Genomic DNA, 17,064 nt, shown 5'->3' with positions numbered 1-17,064 from the left:
ATATATATATATATATATATATATATATATATATATATATATATATATATATATATATATATATATATATAAATATATATATATATATATATATATATATATATATATATATATATATATATATAAATGTTTTATAACTTCTGGAAAGAAACATGCGATCACTACTCCTGAAAGGTGCTCAGTTAGGAATTCTCTGATTAATATAGAAAAAACAAACCACAGATAAACTGTAGATGTTATAAAAAGCTGAGGCAATTTTTGTCTGGACAGGTGGCAACCTGTCCAGACAAAAATACAGAACTATTCAATGCTAAAAGGTACAACAAAGAATCAAACTATTAACCCAGCAAAATTACAAACAGATCTTTTTGTTTTGCACCTCCTCTGGTTTTCATGGTGGCTTAGGAAGATCCAACATTTGTTGCCAAAATCCAGGCTGACTTTCCTACTTCAAAAGCTGCGTTTCGGAGAACTTTTTCTTCTCTTCACTAATTGCACTCTTATTAGTGTGGCCGTCTTTCCTGCCAATCAGCTAAATATAATAGCAACTTTAACTGCAAGCAGTACTTTTTACAAGAAAGAAATGTGACATGCAGATATCTAAATGCAAAATACAAATTGCTCTGATTCCATATTAATCTACTAACATTGTGTGATTCGTTTTGTTTCCCACAGTGCTGGGGATTCTAATAACCGGGGGCTCCGTGTTCAGGGGGCGTCTGGATGTCTGTGGCTCTGATCTTCTTCAGGACTGCCTCAGGTCATTGGGCACATCCGCTACTTTCTTATGGGGAAACCTTATGTACACAATTACGCTCACAACCACACATGTACACTTGTGTGTGGTGTGTCGAGCAGGGCACAGTAATAAAAATAATAAATAAATAAATCATTTTTATTTTCAGCAGTAACTGGGCAACAGGCAGAATACATACACACTTCCCTAAAGGCAATTTAGCAAAACCAGATAATATAAAAGTCGTGTATTTGGACCATAGGGAAAAAGTCATAGTACCCAGACAGAACCCACACATATATCTGGAGTCCAGATCAGATTTAATCCCAGAACATTCTTACTGCAAGTCAACTGTGCAAAGCAACCTTAACCACCACAATTAGTAATTGCATGTGTTTTGCCATTGGACTATAAATTTATAGCTGACCTGATGAGAAACATGTATCCTGGAGTCCCACCAAGCGAGATGATGAAGGAGGTTATGACAGAGAGAGCTAGGAAGTACGGAAACATCCTGTCGCAGTCCTCCTTGTTGAGGCACTGACCTGTTCCGGCCGTAAAGTTACCAGTCACACCGACGCAGCTACAGTTAGAGAAGACCTGGAGAGACACACACAGTCGCACATAAAGCAGGACAAACACATGTACACATATGCAAACTCTCAACAATACTGTGGCTAAATAAGAACGCAGCGCGCAAAGCACAGCTTTCTGTTTTGTTCCTTTTGAACAAAACAGCTTTCTTCTTCTGACCTTAGCTGTGCATTACAATGCACAGCTAAGGTCAGTAAAATGCACCTAAAGGTGCTCTACATACAACACCAGATAAATAGTGAGAAAACGTACTGTGTTTTTCCCTGAGCCTGTAGAAGTAGTGCAACCAGCCAGACAAGGAGAGACATATGTGATGTCATTCTGTCCACAGACTGGGTCCCACTCACTCGATGAACAAAAGCAATCTGAGTTGCAGGGCATGAAAAGTGAGTTTTTGTCATAGGATATACTATCCACACTGGAAGGCAGAGAACAGAAAGACAGTGTTACAAAATAAACATAAAAATGATTAAATAAGAATTTAACACAAACTTGCCAAATCAATGACACCGATGATGCTAATCCATCAATGTCATCATTGATGGACATTGATGGATTAACTATAAAGTATGACCCATTGTATTTTAAATCTAGCTGTAATAAGTTAATAGGTGTTAATGGAAACATTTAAACAGAAGTTTAACTTGATTTACCTAAATAAATCCAAGCCACACAAACGAGATTTTGTTAAAACTACGGCTCCCTATTTCACTTGAATGCTTTACCTACAACTACGGTCAGAATTATTAGCCTCAGTAAAGAGACGTATATGTTTGATATAAAGTCCAACGCTGATTGATTACTTACGACTGGTGGGAAAGTTAATTTCATGCTAAGGTGTGTTTTTAACATTTTTCAAATGAATTGTCAGATTTACCTTGGAAGTAAAGAAAGCAGAGGAGGGATTTTAATTGTGGCCGTATCATTTAAAATTATTATTATTTTTTTTTACAATTCCAGACATTTATAATATATTAATAATAAAATTGTGCGAGTTCATCAGGGGAAAGGTTGGGGGGGGGGTTAATAATTCAGAATGTGTTGACATAATTGAGACGTACTTGTTGTATGACACCGTCACTCCGGCTACTTTGGCGTTCTCACAGCTCATTGTGAAGAACAACATTGACAGGACATATCCAATCAAGGAGGTGCAAAAAGCAAACTTTGCTGCTCCCATGATGTTCAGTTTCAGCCTCTTCATCAGCAGACCACCAGAAAACATCCCCAGTGCCACAGCAGGGATATTGATCACACCTGAAAATAACGATCAATTATTATGTCAGATGCGACATTTCAAAATAAGATTAATTGTGATTTTTGACAGAGGTAAGCACAAGAACGCAATTTATTTTTGGGGCACTTTTAGTAGAATACTATGACGACCCAAGCAGCCATGAAAAATAACTTGAAATGCTTTTTTTATTTTATGCTCTGATACCTCCATTTAACATGAGAGCAAAGAGACCATCTTTGATCTGCTCACGTCATTAACTGTGGTTACTGATTTTTGATTCTCTTTCATATGCATCCAGTTCGGGCAGCGCAGTCGTCTCCTTTAATGAGACCAGATGAGCCTAGATATTTTCATTTTATTCTCTGAACTTCATTAAGTATTTCATTTCATGTGCAGAGCAGTTCTCGTATTCACAAAGCTGGAAGTGTAGCAGTCAGGGCCGCTGGTAGGATGAATTACAATGCACAGCTAAGGTCAAAATAATTAATTCCTCTGACAAATTTAGGCTCAAAATCAGTTTCATTTAACCAAAAATTTTGTTCATACCCTTCATCAAAATAGTGACCAGCTTTTAACATGTTGTCCTTGGCGTTGAGCCAACTGTATAAGCTTATAACAACTGTAGAAGTTACAAACAAGTCAGAATCAGTACTGAGGAGGCAAAGTTGATGGTGAGAATTTGATTGAAACATAATAAAACAAAAACCAGGAGAACACAGTGGGCAAGAGAAGATACAAACAGGTACCAAAAGAATCCAGCAGTAATTGAGTGGAGCTTTTAAACAGAGGAGTTTGATTATTGACAAGCAACAGGTGGCAGATTGGCAACCAGGTGCAAGTGAGAGAGGAGACCAGACAAGAATGCTGAGGAAGGGAGAGAGAGAGAGAAACGGCATAAAGGAGCAAGGAGGAAACAGTGCTAGTACAATTCTGGTAGAGTAACTATGGCAACAGAAAACTAATGAACAAAACTAGAAAATCCGGAAAAAAACAACAACAAAAAAACAACCCAAGATCCTGGTGTGGAGGGGGTGTTGCCTTGGAAGAATGGGAAAGTAGAAAATAAGTAAGAGCTGGAGTTCTGGTAGAGACAAGTTAGAAGTACATAAAGGACGTGGTTCTGAGGAACCCAACAAAGTAAGTGGGTAGGCTACAAAGAAGCCTGGAGTCTGGAGGATTTCTATGAAGGTGCAGGAACCTCGGAGGTCATTGAGGATGCCAGCGTTGATGATGTAGAGGTTCTGGAGGTCAGCTGTACAGGAACTTGGAGGCTGATGGCTGGTATTGCAGAGGGTCTATAGGAATAGGAATCTCGATGGCCGGCAGCAGCAACAGTAGTCAGAAGTCTTGAGACGACAGAAAGCCTTGGAGCCCGCAGATCAGCAGAGCAGCTGATTCTCTGGAGGCCAGCAGCTGAAAGACCTTTGAGGTAAACCAGATGACAGCAGAGTCCCCATGAGGATTCCTGGAGATGACAGCTTACTGGGAACCAAACCAAGGCTCAGGACCTGGGCAAGATGACCCACAAAGGAGCTCTGGTTTTGGGGAAGATGACCTATGCAGAAGCTCTGGGCATCCATGGAGAAGTTCTGGAGATGAAAAAGACCCATGATGGAACTCTGCAGTGTGGTACCCAAGAGGAGGGACTGCTGGTTTTGCTGTAGTGGGTGCAGAGGCTGCTGCTGACAGAGGAATTGCTGCTACCGCCAACAGACAGGCAACTTGTGTTCCAGCAGGTATTGGAGCTGCTGGTTTTCAGGGGCAAAGAGCATGTTTTAAGGTTATAAAGCATGGTGCCAGCTGTTGGTCAAAATATTGATGGCTCAACTGATGTGGAGGAGTAGTGAAGGCCCCAGTCTGACTTCCCAGAGAAGCCTGGAATAGAGGTGACAGCCAGATCCCCAGGAGGAGCAGTGGAGGCGTCTTTGTGGTGGTGGCATCAGCGTTGGAGGACAAAGCAGCAGCAGGAATGGAAACTGGTGCTGACACGGATGCAGGGCAGATTGGCAGGTGACCGAGGTGGATTGAAGTATATTTCAGCCAAGCCTATCTGACGGACCAGGTTGCACCCCTCACCCCCAACAGCTCCACAAAGCCCAAGGAGGATTAGTGAGGAGTCCAGTCATTAAGGGCTTAAAGGCAATCAACCGCCACATTGAAGTGCCTGTCAGCTGAACAGTGCTTGGCCACGGTGTCAATGTAAAGCCTATCAGTTGTTCCTAAATAATCAATTTCTACGAAAATTTAATCTGCCGGTTCTTGTCGGCTGGTTTCTTCTGTCAAGATGTTTGGTTGTCGATGGGACCCAAATGTAGACAAACAGAGACGATGAGTTGACGGCGAGAATGTAATGACAAAACGATGAAGCAAAGACTCACAGGAGAACACGGGGAAATGAGAGCAGGAACAAGCAGGGACCAGAATGCATCGAGTGGGTGGAGCTTTAAAGCAGATGAGCTTGATCACTGACAAGAAACTGATACCTGAGTGAAGTTGGCCCCCCCACCTTCTTCAAATCAGACAAAATTGGTGTCAAACGTTTGTGCTACGTTTGTGCTGGTTTGTGCAGCAAAATTTTTTGTTTGTGCCGCTATCATTTTAAAGATATAAAGAAATGTTTCTAGAGGTCATCCAAGGTCAACCCCCCACCCACCTTCTTCAAACCAGACAAAATGGGTGTCAATCAACTCGGCTACGTTTGTGCTGGTTTGTGCAGCAAAAATTTTCGTTTGTGCTGCTTTGGCTTTGAAGATATTAATGAAAAGGTAAAGGTCAAAAGGTCAACCAGCCCCCCCACCTTCTTCAAATCAGACAAAATTGGTGTCAATCAACTCGACTACGTTTGTGCTGGTTTGTGCAGCAAAAATTTTCGTTTGTGCTGCTATCATTTTAAAGATATAAAGAAATGTTTCTAGAGGTCATCCAAGGTCAACCCCCGACCCACCTTCTTCAAACCAGACAAAATGGGTGTCAATCAACTCGGCTACGTTTGTGCTGGTTTGTGCAGCAAAAATTTTTGTTTGTGCTGCTTTGGCTTTGAAGATATTAATGAAAAGGTAAAGGTCAAAAGGTCAACCAGCCCCCCCACCTTCTTCAAATCAGACAAAATTGGTGTCAATCAACTCGACTACGTTTGTGCTGGTTTGTGCAGCAAAAATTTTCGTTTGTGCTGCTTTGGCTTTGAAGATATTAATGAAAAAGTAAAGGTCAAAAGGTCAGGTGATCCAAGGTGAACCAGCCCTCCACCTTCTTCAAATCAGACAAAATGGGTGTCAATCAACTCGGCTACGTTTGTGCTGGTTTGTGCAGCAAAAATTTTCATTTGTGCTGCTTTGGCTTTGAAGATATTAATGAAAAGGTAAAGGTCAGCATAGCCAGTGATGACTGCAGATAAACTGTTTTCCTAGAACAGTACATTGTTTTTCTGCCATTTTCTGCTTTGAGACAATCTCCTGGCTCTGAACGGTTGTTGAGGGGTGCATTTCTGCAGTTGGAGGAGAAGCGAGATTATTGTTGTTATTTTTTGCACAGATGAGATGTATTATACTGTACTAAAATAGCTACAGTTTTGGAAAATGTTTAAAAGTAAATTTCTTTTATGAGCCTTGCATACTGCAGATCCAAGTGGACAAACCTACCTTGATGCACTGCTATGAAGTATTAAAAAGAAGTGTTGATGATTGCTCTTGATCATAACATTGAGCTCAAAATGGGTGAGTAGATGCAAAGCACATGTTTGGTTTTATTCTTATTTTTTTGTTTTTCAATTGTACAGTTCGTCTAATAGCACCCTCAAGTGATCAGAAGCTAAAATACAGGTCACCGAGATAGCTTTGGGAGGTGTTGTACCCACAGACATAATATAAGAGTAGACCCCGCATTGGCTGCTCCGGTGCAGGAAATACGGCGGCCATCTTGGAGAGGTCGTCTTCCTACTTTGCTCAACCAAAACAACAGAAGATGCCTCAGCACTGAGGGATATTGTTGTTCTGATCGATGGACTATTGATGTGAGGCTCCACAGACAACATTTCACGAGTAAGATGGACATATTATTGTATATATTTTGTGATTATAATATTACTTTACTGTATTTATGTCCACCAGCGAGATACCAGCTAATATTAGCTACAGTGCACGAAGCTGAAGTTGGTTCCGATTTCTAGCTTCCAATAGCTAAAGGGCGATTCCACTTAATTTTTCACTACCTTCCGCATCATTAATCGGCTGTAGTTTAAAATCTACTATACCTAGACACTTCAAACCTGGACAAGATTATTCTGCTCTAATAGCAGAATATTTAAAACCATGTTTGGGATTTGTGAAACCTTTTTCTGATTTGTGAAAAATCAAGAAAGTTAGATTTTCAACACTTGTTTTGGATCATGAGCACTTCTTTAAAACGTATCATTTTGCTGTTAAATTAACTTTTAGCAGTTAATTTCCTCTCCTGTAATTCAATCTTCATATAGATTTGTTATTGCATTAGTTTCATCTCCAGTACCTTCCGTAAGGGGAGCATGAAGTGGGTGATTACTTAAAACAACTGAATGTTTTCTTTATTGTGGTATTGCCTTTTTTAAAATCTATATCCAGCTACGAAAGTAGTAGTGCATAAGTACTCTTTTTGTTTTGCATATGCTTTATCCCCCAGTTGTTTGTGGTACTTCGCTGCTTTATCTGAGCCAGCATCTGTGAGAAGGTGCCTACAGGTTAAAGGAACTGCTTGCACTCATTTTTGCTCCATGCTTGCATGTTTACTATAAGGGTTTGCTGTAAGTGAAGGACAGATGAAAATTATGTTCACTGTGGATCAATTCTGAACAAAAATGTAACGTTGCATGCAAAAAACTGGTTAAATAATCTCAACTTTTGATGTAATTTTATGTGTTTAATTGACATTTCCAAGTTTGAAGTTTGACATTTGTTATTTTTTAAGCAAGGACATTTCATAACAATAGTGAATAGCCTGTTTTCAATTTTTGTTTCATTCTGGTCAAAATCTAAAGCCAGGTAAATTCAAATAATCCACTCCAGGATTGTAGTTTTCAGTATCATTTCTAGTGTGATCCAGATGCCAAAAATGTTTTGAAAATCTAACTTACTTGATTTTTCACAAATCAGAAAAACGTTTCACAAATCCCAAACATGGTTTTCAATATCCATCTTGAAGAGGAGAATAATCTAATCCAGGTTAGAAGTGTCTATGAGTTGTATTTTTTTTAATTAGAAAAGTTTTAGTAATGAAAGAGGTGCCAAAATTGGTGAAATTTTAATAAGTCGAATTTTAATAAGTTTTCACAAATCAGACAAAGTTTTAACAAATCCCAAACATGGTTTTACATATTCTGCTATTAGAGCAGAATAATTTAGTCCAGGTTTGAAGTGTCTAGGTATAGTAGATTTTGAACTACAGTTGATTAATGATGCGGAAGGTAGTAAAAATTAAGTGGAATCGCATATTTAAATATACTAAACTATGTAGCAATGAAAAAAAAAAAAAAAACATAAAAAATACAATTGTTTATAAATGTAGCTTTGATAGATGTTTGAATAAGTTCTCCAGCAACAAAAAAGCGTGTAATGATCGATTACATGCGCTGATCTATTATTGTGCCTGCTACACATATAACGCTGAGTGGAGTGGTGGACTGCTCCAAGATGGCCGCCCTCAATCATGAGGCATCTATTCTTATATTATGTCTATGGTTGTACCTACCTGTTCATTCTAAATAAGAGCTAGTTTGAATTGAATTTCTTCCAGGTTAAAATTAAATTATTCATGTTCATAGGTTAGCAACTTATAATTTAAATGAAATTCCCAGTTTCAACATGAACAGGTGATCATTGACCTCTGATGACCTCTAGAAACTTTTGTTTTAATATCTTCAAAGCCAAAGCAGCACAAACGAAAATGTTTGCTGCACAAACCAGCACAAACGTAGCCGAGTTGATTGACACCAATTTTGTCTGATTTGAAGAAGGTGGGGGGCTGGTTGACCTTTTGACCTTTACCTTTTCATTAATATCTTCAAAGCCAAAGCAGCACAAACGAAAATCTTTGCTACACAAACCAGCACAAACGTAGCCGAGTTGATTGACACCCATTTTGTCTGATTTGAAGAAGGTGGGGGGCTGGTTGACCTGGGATCACCTGACCTTTTGACCTTTACTTTTTCATTAATATCTTCAAAGCCAAAGCAGCACAAACGAAAATTTTTACTGCACAAACCAGCACAAACGTAGCCGAGTTGATTGACACCCATTTTGTCTGGTTTGAAGAAGGTGGGTGGGGGGTTGACCTTGGATGACCTCTAGAAACATTTCTTTATATCTTTAAAATGATAGCAGCACAAATGAAAATTTTTGCTGCACAAACCAGCACAAACGTAGCCGAGTTGATTGACACCAATTTTGTCTGATTTCAGGAAGGTGGGGGGGCTGGTTGACCTTTTGACCTTTACCTTTTCATTAATATCTTCAAAGCCAAAGCAGCACAAACGAAAATTTTTGCTGCACAAACCAGCACAAACGTAGCCGAGTTGATTGACACCCATTTTGTCTGATTTGAAGAAGGTGGGTTGGGGGTTGACCTTGGATGACCTCTAGAAACATTTCTTTATATCTTTAAAATGATAGCAGCACAAACGAAAATTTTTGCTGCACAAACCGGCACAAACGTAGCACAAACGTTTGACACCAATTTTGTCTGATTTGAAGAAGGTGGGGGGGCCAACTTCACTCAGGTGAAACTGATGTACTTTCCTTCTCAGTTATGTTTACCCAATTGTAATCAACTAACAACGTTTTAGTGCATACACCATACCCATGAGAAAGTTAGCCTTGGAGGCAGACTGCCTGAAATGCTGTTCGATGTACTTGGGCTTGTACGTGACCATGCCGATGAGGGAGTTCAGCTGGATGACGACCACACACAAGTAGATCACATACACGGGGTGTCCAAGAAGAGTTCTCAGGGTTGGAATGAAGTCTGTGAAGAAGCAGATCTAGTTATTGACAAAAGTATATAATAGATAGATTAACAACAACATGGGAAACACAGCTGATTGGAAAAGTTTAACATTTTCAGGTGTTAGTAATAATAGCAGAACAATCCACCCGTCGTCACCTTTAGCCATTTCTACAAAACTGCTGTGTTCCTCTGCTTGATACTTGTACTTAGGATGGGGAGTGTCCTTGATGAAACTTGCTTCCTCCTGAGTGCCCATCTTTCGGACCGTAGAGCCAGCTGTGGGCAGAGATCGGGGCAGAAACCAGAACGGGATGGCAGAGAGCAAAGTTATGACCCCAGCTATGAGGTAGCCCAGCCACCAGGCACCCACCCATCGGGCATCTGCTGGTGTAATGGTGATGGAGTCTATGGTGGAGAAACACAGCGTAAAAAGGCATACAAAGGAATTAAATGATTTTAGCTTAACACATTTCAAGAAACTCATTGCGCAGGGTTATGAATACTAAACAACAGGGTGTCCTGTGTTTAAACGTTTAAACAACTTTCTAAAACCTGCTGAACTCTGAACCCCTTTGCATGTCTTCACACGACAAAATTTTACAAAATTAAAACTGTTTTAAATCAAAAACATAATCCAACAACTTGCATAAAAAAAAACCTTGAGCAAAGACAAGTGGAAGTTTTCCTTTTCTGTATGACTATCAGTTTTTGATACAGTTTTTGATTTTTCATTTGCCCAGTCTTATTTACAAAATTCATTTGGGTTTGCAGTAAAGATTCCAAGATTAATCTCTTTGATTGATTGTCTCTCAGTGCAGAATGATCCATTTGAAATTCTTTGGAAATGACCCATCACCTTTTCCCAGATTGATGGACAGCAATATGTTGATGACTTCAAGCTGAAATTAACATGGGTTTTGTAGCAGTACAATGATCCAAAACTTAACAACAAGATCACCACCAATGGCTGAAGAAAAACAAAATGAAGACATTGGAGTGGCCAATGTCCTGACCTGAATCCCGTGTGGCATGGTTTTACAAAGGCAGTTCAGGCTGGAAAACTCTCCAATGTGGCTGAATTACAACAATTCTGCAAAGATGAGAGTGACAAAATTCTTCCACTGGGCAGGAAAAGACGCATTGTCAGTTTTCACAAACGCTTGATTGCAGTTGTTGCTGCAAAGGATGGCCCAACCAGTTACTAGGTTTAGGAGGAAATCACTGTTTCACACAGTCATGTACTTTTTTTCCCCTTAATAATGAACAGCTATACTAAACAAACATGCAAAAAAAAAGGCATGTTTTGAAAAAATATCTTAATTTTAATAAGGAAAAAGTAAAGATCTTTGGAGTCATTATGTATCGTAGTAATTATGTTAGATTTCAATCTTCAATGCTTAAGTAACCAAAAAATTACTTAAAAGAGCGTAAGCTCTTGGCAATGAATGCTTCGTAAGCACAAAACCCGTCTCATTGATCGCCTCGTTACAACAAAGACCCGCAAAGATTCTGGATGTTATGTTAAATTAAATTACACTGGTAGTCAGAAAAGCTTTTCAAAGCCTTCACACTTAATGCTCATCTTTTCATCCGAGCGTTATGTGAGTTCATACTGACCCTGAAAACTTAACTTCATGTCATTTTCAGTTTTCACTAAGGGTTGTTTTTCCTCAATTCAAATCACTGTAATTTTTTTTTTAGCAAAAACTTTTCTTCATTGTCTACACTTCCTAACATCTCAGTCCACAAATTATGCTTTGGTTCTCAGGAGGGTTTCATAAAGAGTTTAAAAGATAAATAAAGTAGAGCTTTACTCTTGTTCACATTGTAAACATTTTATTACAGTTTCAAGTGCTGACACTGATTTGACCAGGTTGTCTCTGTTGCTGACTGCATTCCATTCAAGAACCTTTACAGGATTAGGAGGATTCGGAAAAAGCTGGGTTTTTCTCCTTACCTCTGTTGCACCTGTCTTTCTGCCCCCTCACTGCACTCTACTTGATTGTTGCCTGTCAGAGAGCTTTGTCCTCCAGGTAGCCTCCTTTATCAGCTGACTGGCATTGATTCTGTACACCTGTTCACGGTTCTGAATTGTGCATACTCCACCCACTGCTGGATTTGATAACCATATGCATTGGTTTGATGGATGATAGGGTCTTTTTCGAATCACCAGTGACGGCCAGTAATGATGAAACAAGGTCAGATATGCTAACAACAGCCATACAGCCCTCTAATCCTCACAGGGCTACAGGAGTACCAGTCCCTATCTCCAGCAAGAGGCAATGCACACCTTGGACAGGTCACCAGTATATCATACAATAATATACACACAAATCTTTACACTACTTTAGCCAATTTAGACAGATAAATTCAATTCCTTTAACAGTTATGCTTCTGGACTGTGGAAGTAAGCCAGAAAAAATGCATACATGGAGAATGAGAGTGAACTCCATTCACAAAGACACCAGGCTGCGATTCGAATCCAGGACCTTCTTGCTACAAAGCAACAGTGCTACCATGCAACCCATGCTAACTACATCGGCAATAATTTCTCAGCATTCATAGCTCCATGTGAACAACATGGAAATGTGCATTCCTGACTTCCTATTACATTCTACAAAGTGTTTTCCAATACAAACAAGGGGTGTATCTTTGACAAAGTCTTCTGCAGACCTTTTAATTAAAAAAACAAAACAAAAAACACTTCTGCTTCTCCTAAAAAGACACGTCAAAGCATACCTTCAGAAAAAGGCCTAGCCTTTAGCAGGCTGCTACAATAGCAACATGACAGACTTGTTCCCAATAAGTAAGAGATGGCTAAACGTCAAATTAGTAAACAGTAGATTTAAAATGGCTTACAATTAAGCACAACTAAGTGCAATTCTTACCATTAAGCTAGTGGTTATTGCATTAACTAGTGGTTATTGCGTTATTGCATAAAAAAATGTATTGATGCTTCCATGAAACCCTCACCGAAGAAAACAGTAAAAACAATGTTATACTGTTATTTTAGTCTATTATTAAGAGAAATCAATATTCTGAGCATTATAAGACATTTTTCATAATAAAAATAAATGATACAATAAATGCCCATCCCTGTTTTCATGTTCAGATGGAATGTTGCTCTGAGAGTTGTTTGTTACAACCTAACCCTGATTTAAACTTTAACCCTGACATGTCTGGTTGTTACCAAATGTTTTCTAACAAACCTCTGAGACCTTCACAGAACAGCTCTCTTTATACTCAACAAATTCTACATAAGTAGAATCTGTATTGAGTAAAAAGGCTGATTATAAATAAAGACAACACTTTTCATATTTTTTTGAAAAATAATAAAGAAAGAAAAAAAATCATGTTTCTTCCCTTTTCCCACTCAACAAGTATGTACTTTGTGTTGGTCTATCACATCCAGTCTAGATAAAATAAAGTCCTATTTGTGGCTGAAAAGTGAAAAAAAGGCAAGCGATGTAAATACTTTTGAAAGGCACTGTATCAGGTTTACTACACACTGGATGATCTGAAAAAAGTGCTTATACTCACCCATCTTCACAAACCCAATGTCCACGTAAATCTTGGCACAAAGGGAGCCTAGCAGGTATCCAAACACGGGCCCCACAACTGAGATGGTCTGCACACAGCCTAGGTCATTAAAAAAAAATAGAAAAGCTCCTCATAACTGCACCGAACTGATAAAAATGTTTGAATGGAAAATGTTGTTTTTACATATGTAAGCTTACTGTACACTAAAGGTTAAACCCTTTTGTCAAATCCTAATTTGAGTGGAAAACATCTGCTGACTCAAGATGTTCTTTTTCAGTAATACGCATAATCTCCTGCCGTAGAACAAATGAGAGATTTATCGCTTTGCTCATATTCTTGGAAAGAAAACAAAAACAACACTGTTGCACATGGCAAAGCTTTCTGCAAACATGCTGTTTTTCGGAGAAAAGGTGCTGCGCTTCAAAGTGAACATTGTTCACTGTTAGAAGGTGCCACACTTTTAGGATTTTTCTTTTTTTGCTTACCACAGAATAAATATTGATGTATTTAAAGCCTTGAAAAAAAAGGTTTTGTCCCAATAAGTGTATAATGAAGCTTTTCTTACCAACATAAAGTGCAGCATTCTCTTCTGTAGCAAAATCATCTATGTAAGAGATCCCGAGGGGCTGAACGGGCGTCTCCCCAATCCCCCGCAAGACGTTCCCCAGGAGAACGTATATCCACATCGATAAGTTAGACTCGCCTTCGCAGCCTGGAGTGAGATATATCCAAGGTATAATGTAGACTTTGTGTGCTCTGCCTGTGTGTGTTTTTTTTTTTTTTTTTTTTTTTTTGTAAACCCACCTGTGGATGGCACTTGAGGTGAAATACCAGGTTGGTCTCCCGGTGAACCTCCTTGACAGGGAGATGAGTTGTGCGTCGAGTTCACCACCCATCTCACTGACGTTTCAAACTCATAGCTGGGCACAAAGATATCAGCAGGTCAAGGGCTGTTATTCATAGACTGATTTAGACTTAAAGTATTGTTTTTTATTTTATCAGCATGTTTCTTATCAATGCAAATAACATTAACATTTTTTTTGAGCGGTCCAGCCGGATTCCAGCTTTTAATCCAACAGAGAGAGTAGGGTGATGGTAAGAAGGCCTTCTAGCATCAAAAACCTGGAGTTCATCTTCAATGATAATTTGTCAACATCCCAGTGAAACAAGCATTTATGTTAAGGGTTTGACTGCTGTAATGTCAATAGATATGTGTTGAATAATTATTGAGAAGGCCACAAATAAATTGTAATGTCCTGTTTTTTAACAAGATCTAAATTTTGGGAATAATTTTCTGTTTTATATTGTTTCAGAAACCAACTTCTTTGTTGAATGAAATTAATTCAACAATTTTTGTCAAAGCTTGTTTATTCTAGCCCATATCCAGTGATTAAATAAAAAATACAAAATAAATAGAACAGAGCTTGTGAATAACTTTGCAATTATCATATTTCACGCATTATGAGCTTCACACACATTGCTGCAACTTTTTCAATAAAAGTAATCCACAAAATTTGCATGAAAGTCAAATGTTTTCCAATAATTAAAAGATGTCTTTGTTATTTATTTCAACTTCTGCCAGACATAAATGCCTAAGAATTTTTGATTTTTTTTCTGGTTTTGTTTAGATATCTTTTCTTTTTCCTTCTTGTTTACCATGTGTAAAAAAAATAAAAAAATCAAACCTTTTTTTTTCTCATTTTTAACTGAAAAAATGTAAATGCAACATTTTTATGATTTTAGACAAGATATAATTAATAATAAATAATAATAAAATAGAAGTGCTTAAAGGTATTATGTACTGCAGCTTTTTAATGGCAATGAAGTACTAACATCCAAGTTACACAGTATTAATTCCAAATAGAAAGTTCTCCTTTGGTAGTTTTCTGTCAAACTTTATTATTTGTCGGATTCGGATATTTGTACATTTGCATATTGTGCTACACTTGATCAGCGCAGATGCAAAGAGCTGATGAGATTTACTTGGCTGTCAGCTGATTATCACTCCTTTATAAACTAACAAGCCAAAGAGGAAATGACAGAAACAACTGGATTAACAAGGTGAGAAGGTTGTGAATTTCTACATTCACATCTGTCAAAGAATAAACTTTTTTTTTTACTTACCGTCCAATGATGAAGTGGGGCAGAGCAATGATGAAGGTGCCAAAAGACATCAATAAGCATCCCAAAGATATTATCTTTGGTCTATGAAGCTTAGCCCCAAAGTAACTGACGAAAGCTATCACCAGCAGATTACCTGTGGAGATGAAACCAGTATCACCATTTAAAAATGTTCACGCTGGGTGGCAACAGCCCAAACACAGCAAGAGCGAACAATAAATGATCACTGTATGCACACGTACAGGGCAGCAGAAACAAACACATGTTCAAAGAACAGATCGGGCTCCCCTCAGGTAAATTAATATTTCAGCTACATATTTTCAAACCTCCTTTTTGATGTTTGGATGTTCCCGTGTTTCTACACGGAGACAATCCCACAGGAACTCAGAACACACACGTTTTCATTGTTGCTTTAGCACCTTTGAGTTTTCTTACTTTTTCTGAGAGTGTTGCCTCCACCTCTGTCTGAAAACCCATTCCTTATTCTTGTAAGCAGCAGATTGTTTCTTACGTTGTGTTTCAGTCGTGCAGATTATTTGAGCGGATCATCAAAACTCAAGGGATTTGACATAAAATAGCGTGTTTGTATGTTACCAGTAGTTATGAAAATTCAACATTTTTGAGAACTTCTATCAGTGATGCATGTGTGTAGAAGTTCAGGGCATTAGGAACCTCAAAGTTCTGGGGAATATATAAGTAATTATGTGTGAATTTGATTTAGAGAAATATTAAGTCAAAAATGAACGTCACAAAATTTTTGTTAGCTACAAAAAATAGACCTGTTCCTTGAGCTCATGTGGCAGATGCAATTAGTGTCATGATTGTAATTTCTCATTACGAATCTTGGCTCGGTCTCCAAAAGCATTCCTGGTCTTTGCTCGCCGCTTGATTCACCTCTTGTCTTACTTAAGATTTTCTTTCCTTCTCTCTTCACACTGCCCTGCTCTGCCTCCATGTTACCATGGCAATAGTCCTATGGAAAAAGCTTGTTGCCTAGGCCACATGAGAGAAGTTGTTTTCACGAGAGACGGAGCGATGGAGGTAAAGGGAATAGACACATTCAGCTACGAGTTAATCTGACGTGCCATCATCAACCTTTTCTTTTGCAGATGAGCGTCGAGGGGAAAAAGTGTCACTTTCCATGCCTATAGTGCTACTAGAGGTCTAGATTGTTATGCTACAGCCACTGATAGATGACTAATCTTCCTTGACCCAGATTTTGACTCCCCACCATAATCTAAATATGATTTCTGAGAAACAAAATAACAGAATGGTAAAACCTCTCGCAATCATGTTAAAGTGTAAACAGGACAGGTTTGCACAAAACTATAATAGCTTTAGCAGTGAGCGGGTAAGGAAATAGAAAATGGGCCCTGGGTTCACAAAGTCGTTGCTGTTTCTGTTTACACGCAGACTTGTAACAAAAGAGCATAACGTGTTCCAATTCATTTTATTTTGAACAGAAGACAAAAATAGGATATGCAGATTCTAAAGGATATAAAGACGTGTCATTTTTGTTCTTTCCTTTTGTAAATGAAAACAAAAAAATAAAAAAATTACCACTTCTCCCATCAGATTGCTCCACTTAATAAAGGGAAAGAAGATGGAGCAATGTGTTTGTATAGTAAAAAGTCATTAGACAGACACCATTCAATGTTATTCTAATGATCAAGCATACATTTTCTAAGACAAATTTCAAGTGGTCTGCTTTATACCTTCTAAACTATGTTTTGTCATAAGTACATTTTATAATGGTATATCTCAAGACTCAGTATCTGCCACACTTTTTTTTTAGTTTGCATGTAAAACAGTTTTATTATACTTGTGTCCTAGTACATTTTTCCGTTGAATGCCAATGACATGG

General features: G+C 38.4%; 1 protein-coding gene across 1 annotated transcript in view; it reads right to left on the bottom strand.

The window, feature by feature from the left end:
• LOC103474526 (solute carrier organic anion transporter family member 1C1-like) overlaps nucleotides 1-17,064 on the bottom strand; it is a 41,562-nt gene that overhangs the window by 8,089 nt on the left and 16,409 nt on the right. Inside the window, exons 4-12 of the mRNA XM_008425575.3 lie at nucleotides 15,204-15,336; nucleotides 13,884-13,999; nucleotides 13,645-13,791; nucleotides 13,080-13,178; nucleotides 9,696-9,944; nucleotides 9,393-9,557; nucleotides 2,392-2,587; nucleotides 1,583-1,748; nucleotides 1,164-1,336 (exon numbers count right to left, since the gene is read on the bottom strand). Coding sequence (XP_008423797.1) covers nucleotides 1,164-1,336; nucleotides 1,583-1,748; nucleotides 2,392-2,587; nucleotides 9,393-9,557; nucleotides 9,696-9,944; nucleotides 13,080-13,178; nucleotides 13,645-13,791; nucleotides 13,884-13,999; nucleotides 15,204-15,336 — 1,444 coding nt within the window. The remainder of the gene's footprint in view (nucleotides 1-1,163; nucleotides 1,337-1,582; nucleotides 1,749-2,391; nucleotides 2,588-9,392; nucleotides 9,558-9,695; nucleotides 9,945-13,079; nucleotides 13,179-13,644; nucleotides 13,792-13,883; nucleotides 14,000-15,203; nucleotides 15,337-17,064) is intronic.

This window comes from Poecilia reticulata, chromosome 13 (assembly GCF_904066995.2).
Source record: "Poecilia reticulata chromosome 13, P_reticulata-male-v2, whole genome shotgun sequence".
Lineage (NCBI taxonomy): Eukaryota > Metazoa > Chordata > Actinopteri > Cyprinodontiformes > Poeciliidae > Poecilia > Poecilia reticulata.
The sequence above is the reverse complement of the archived record's forward strand: the minus strand, read 5'-3'. Positions and strand labels throughout refer to the sequence as shown.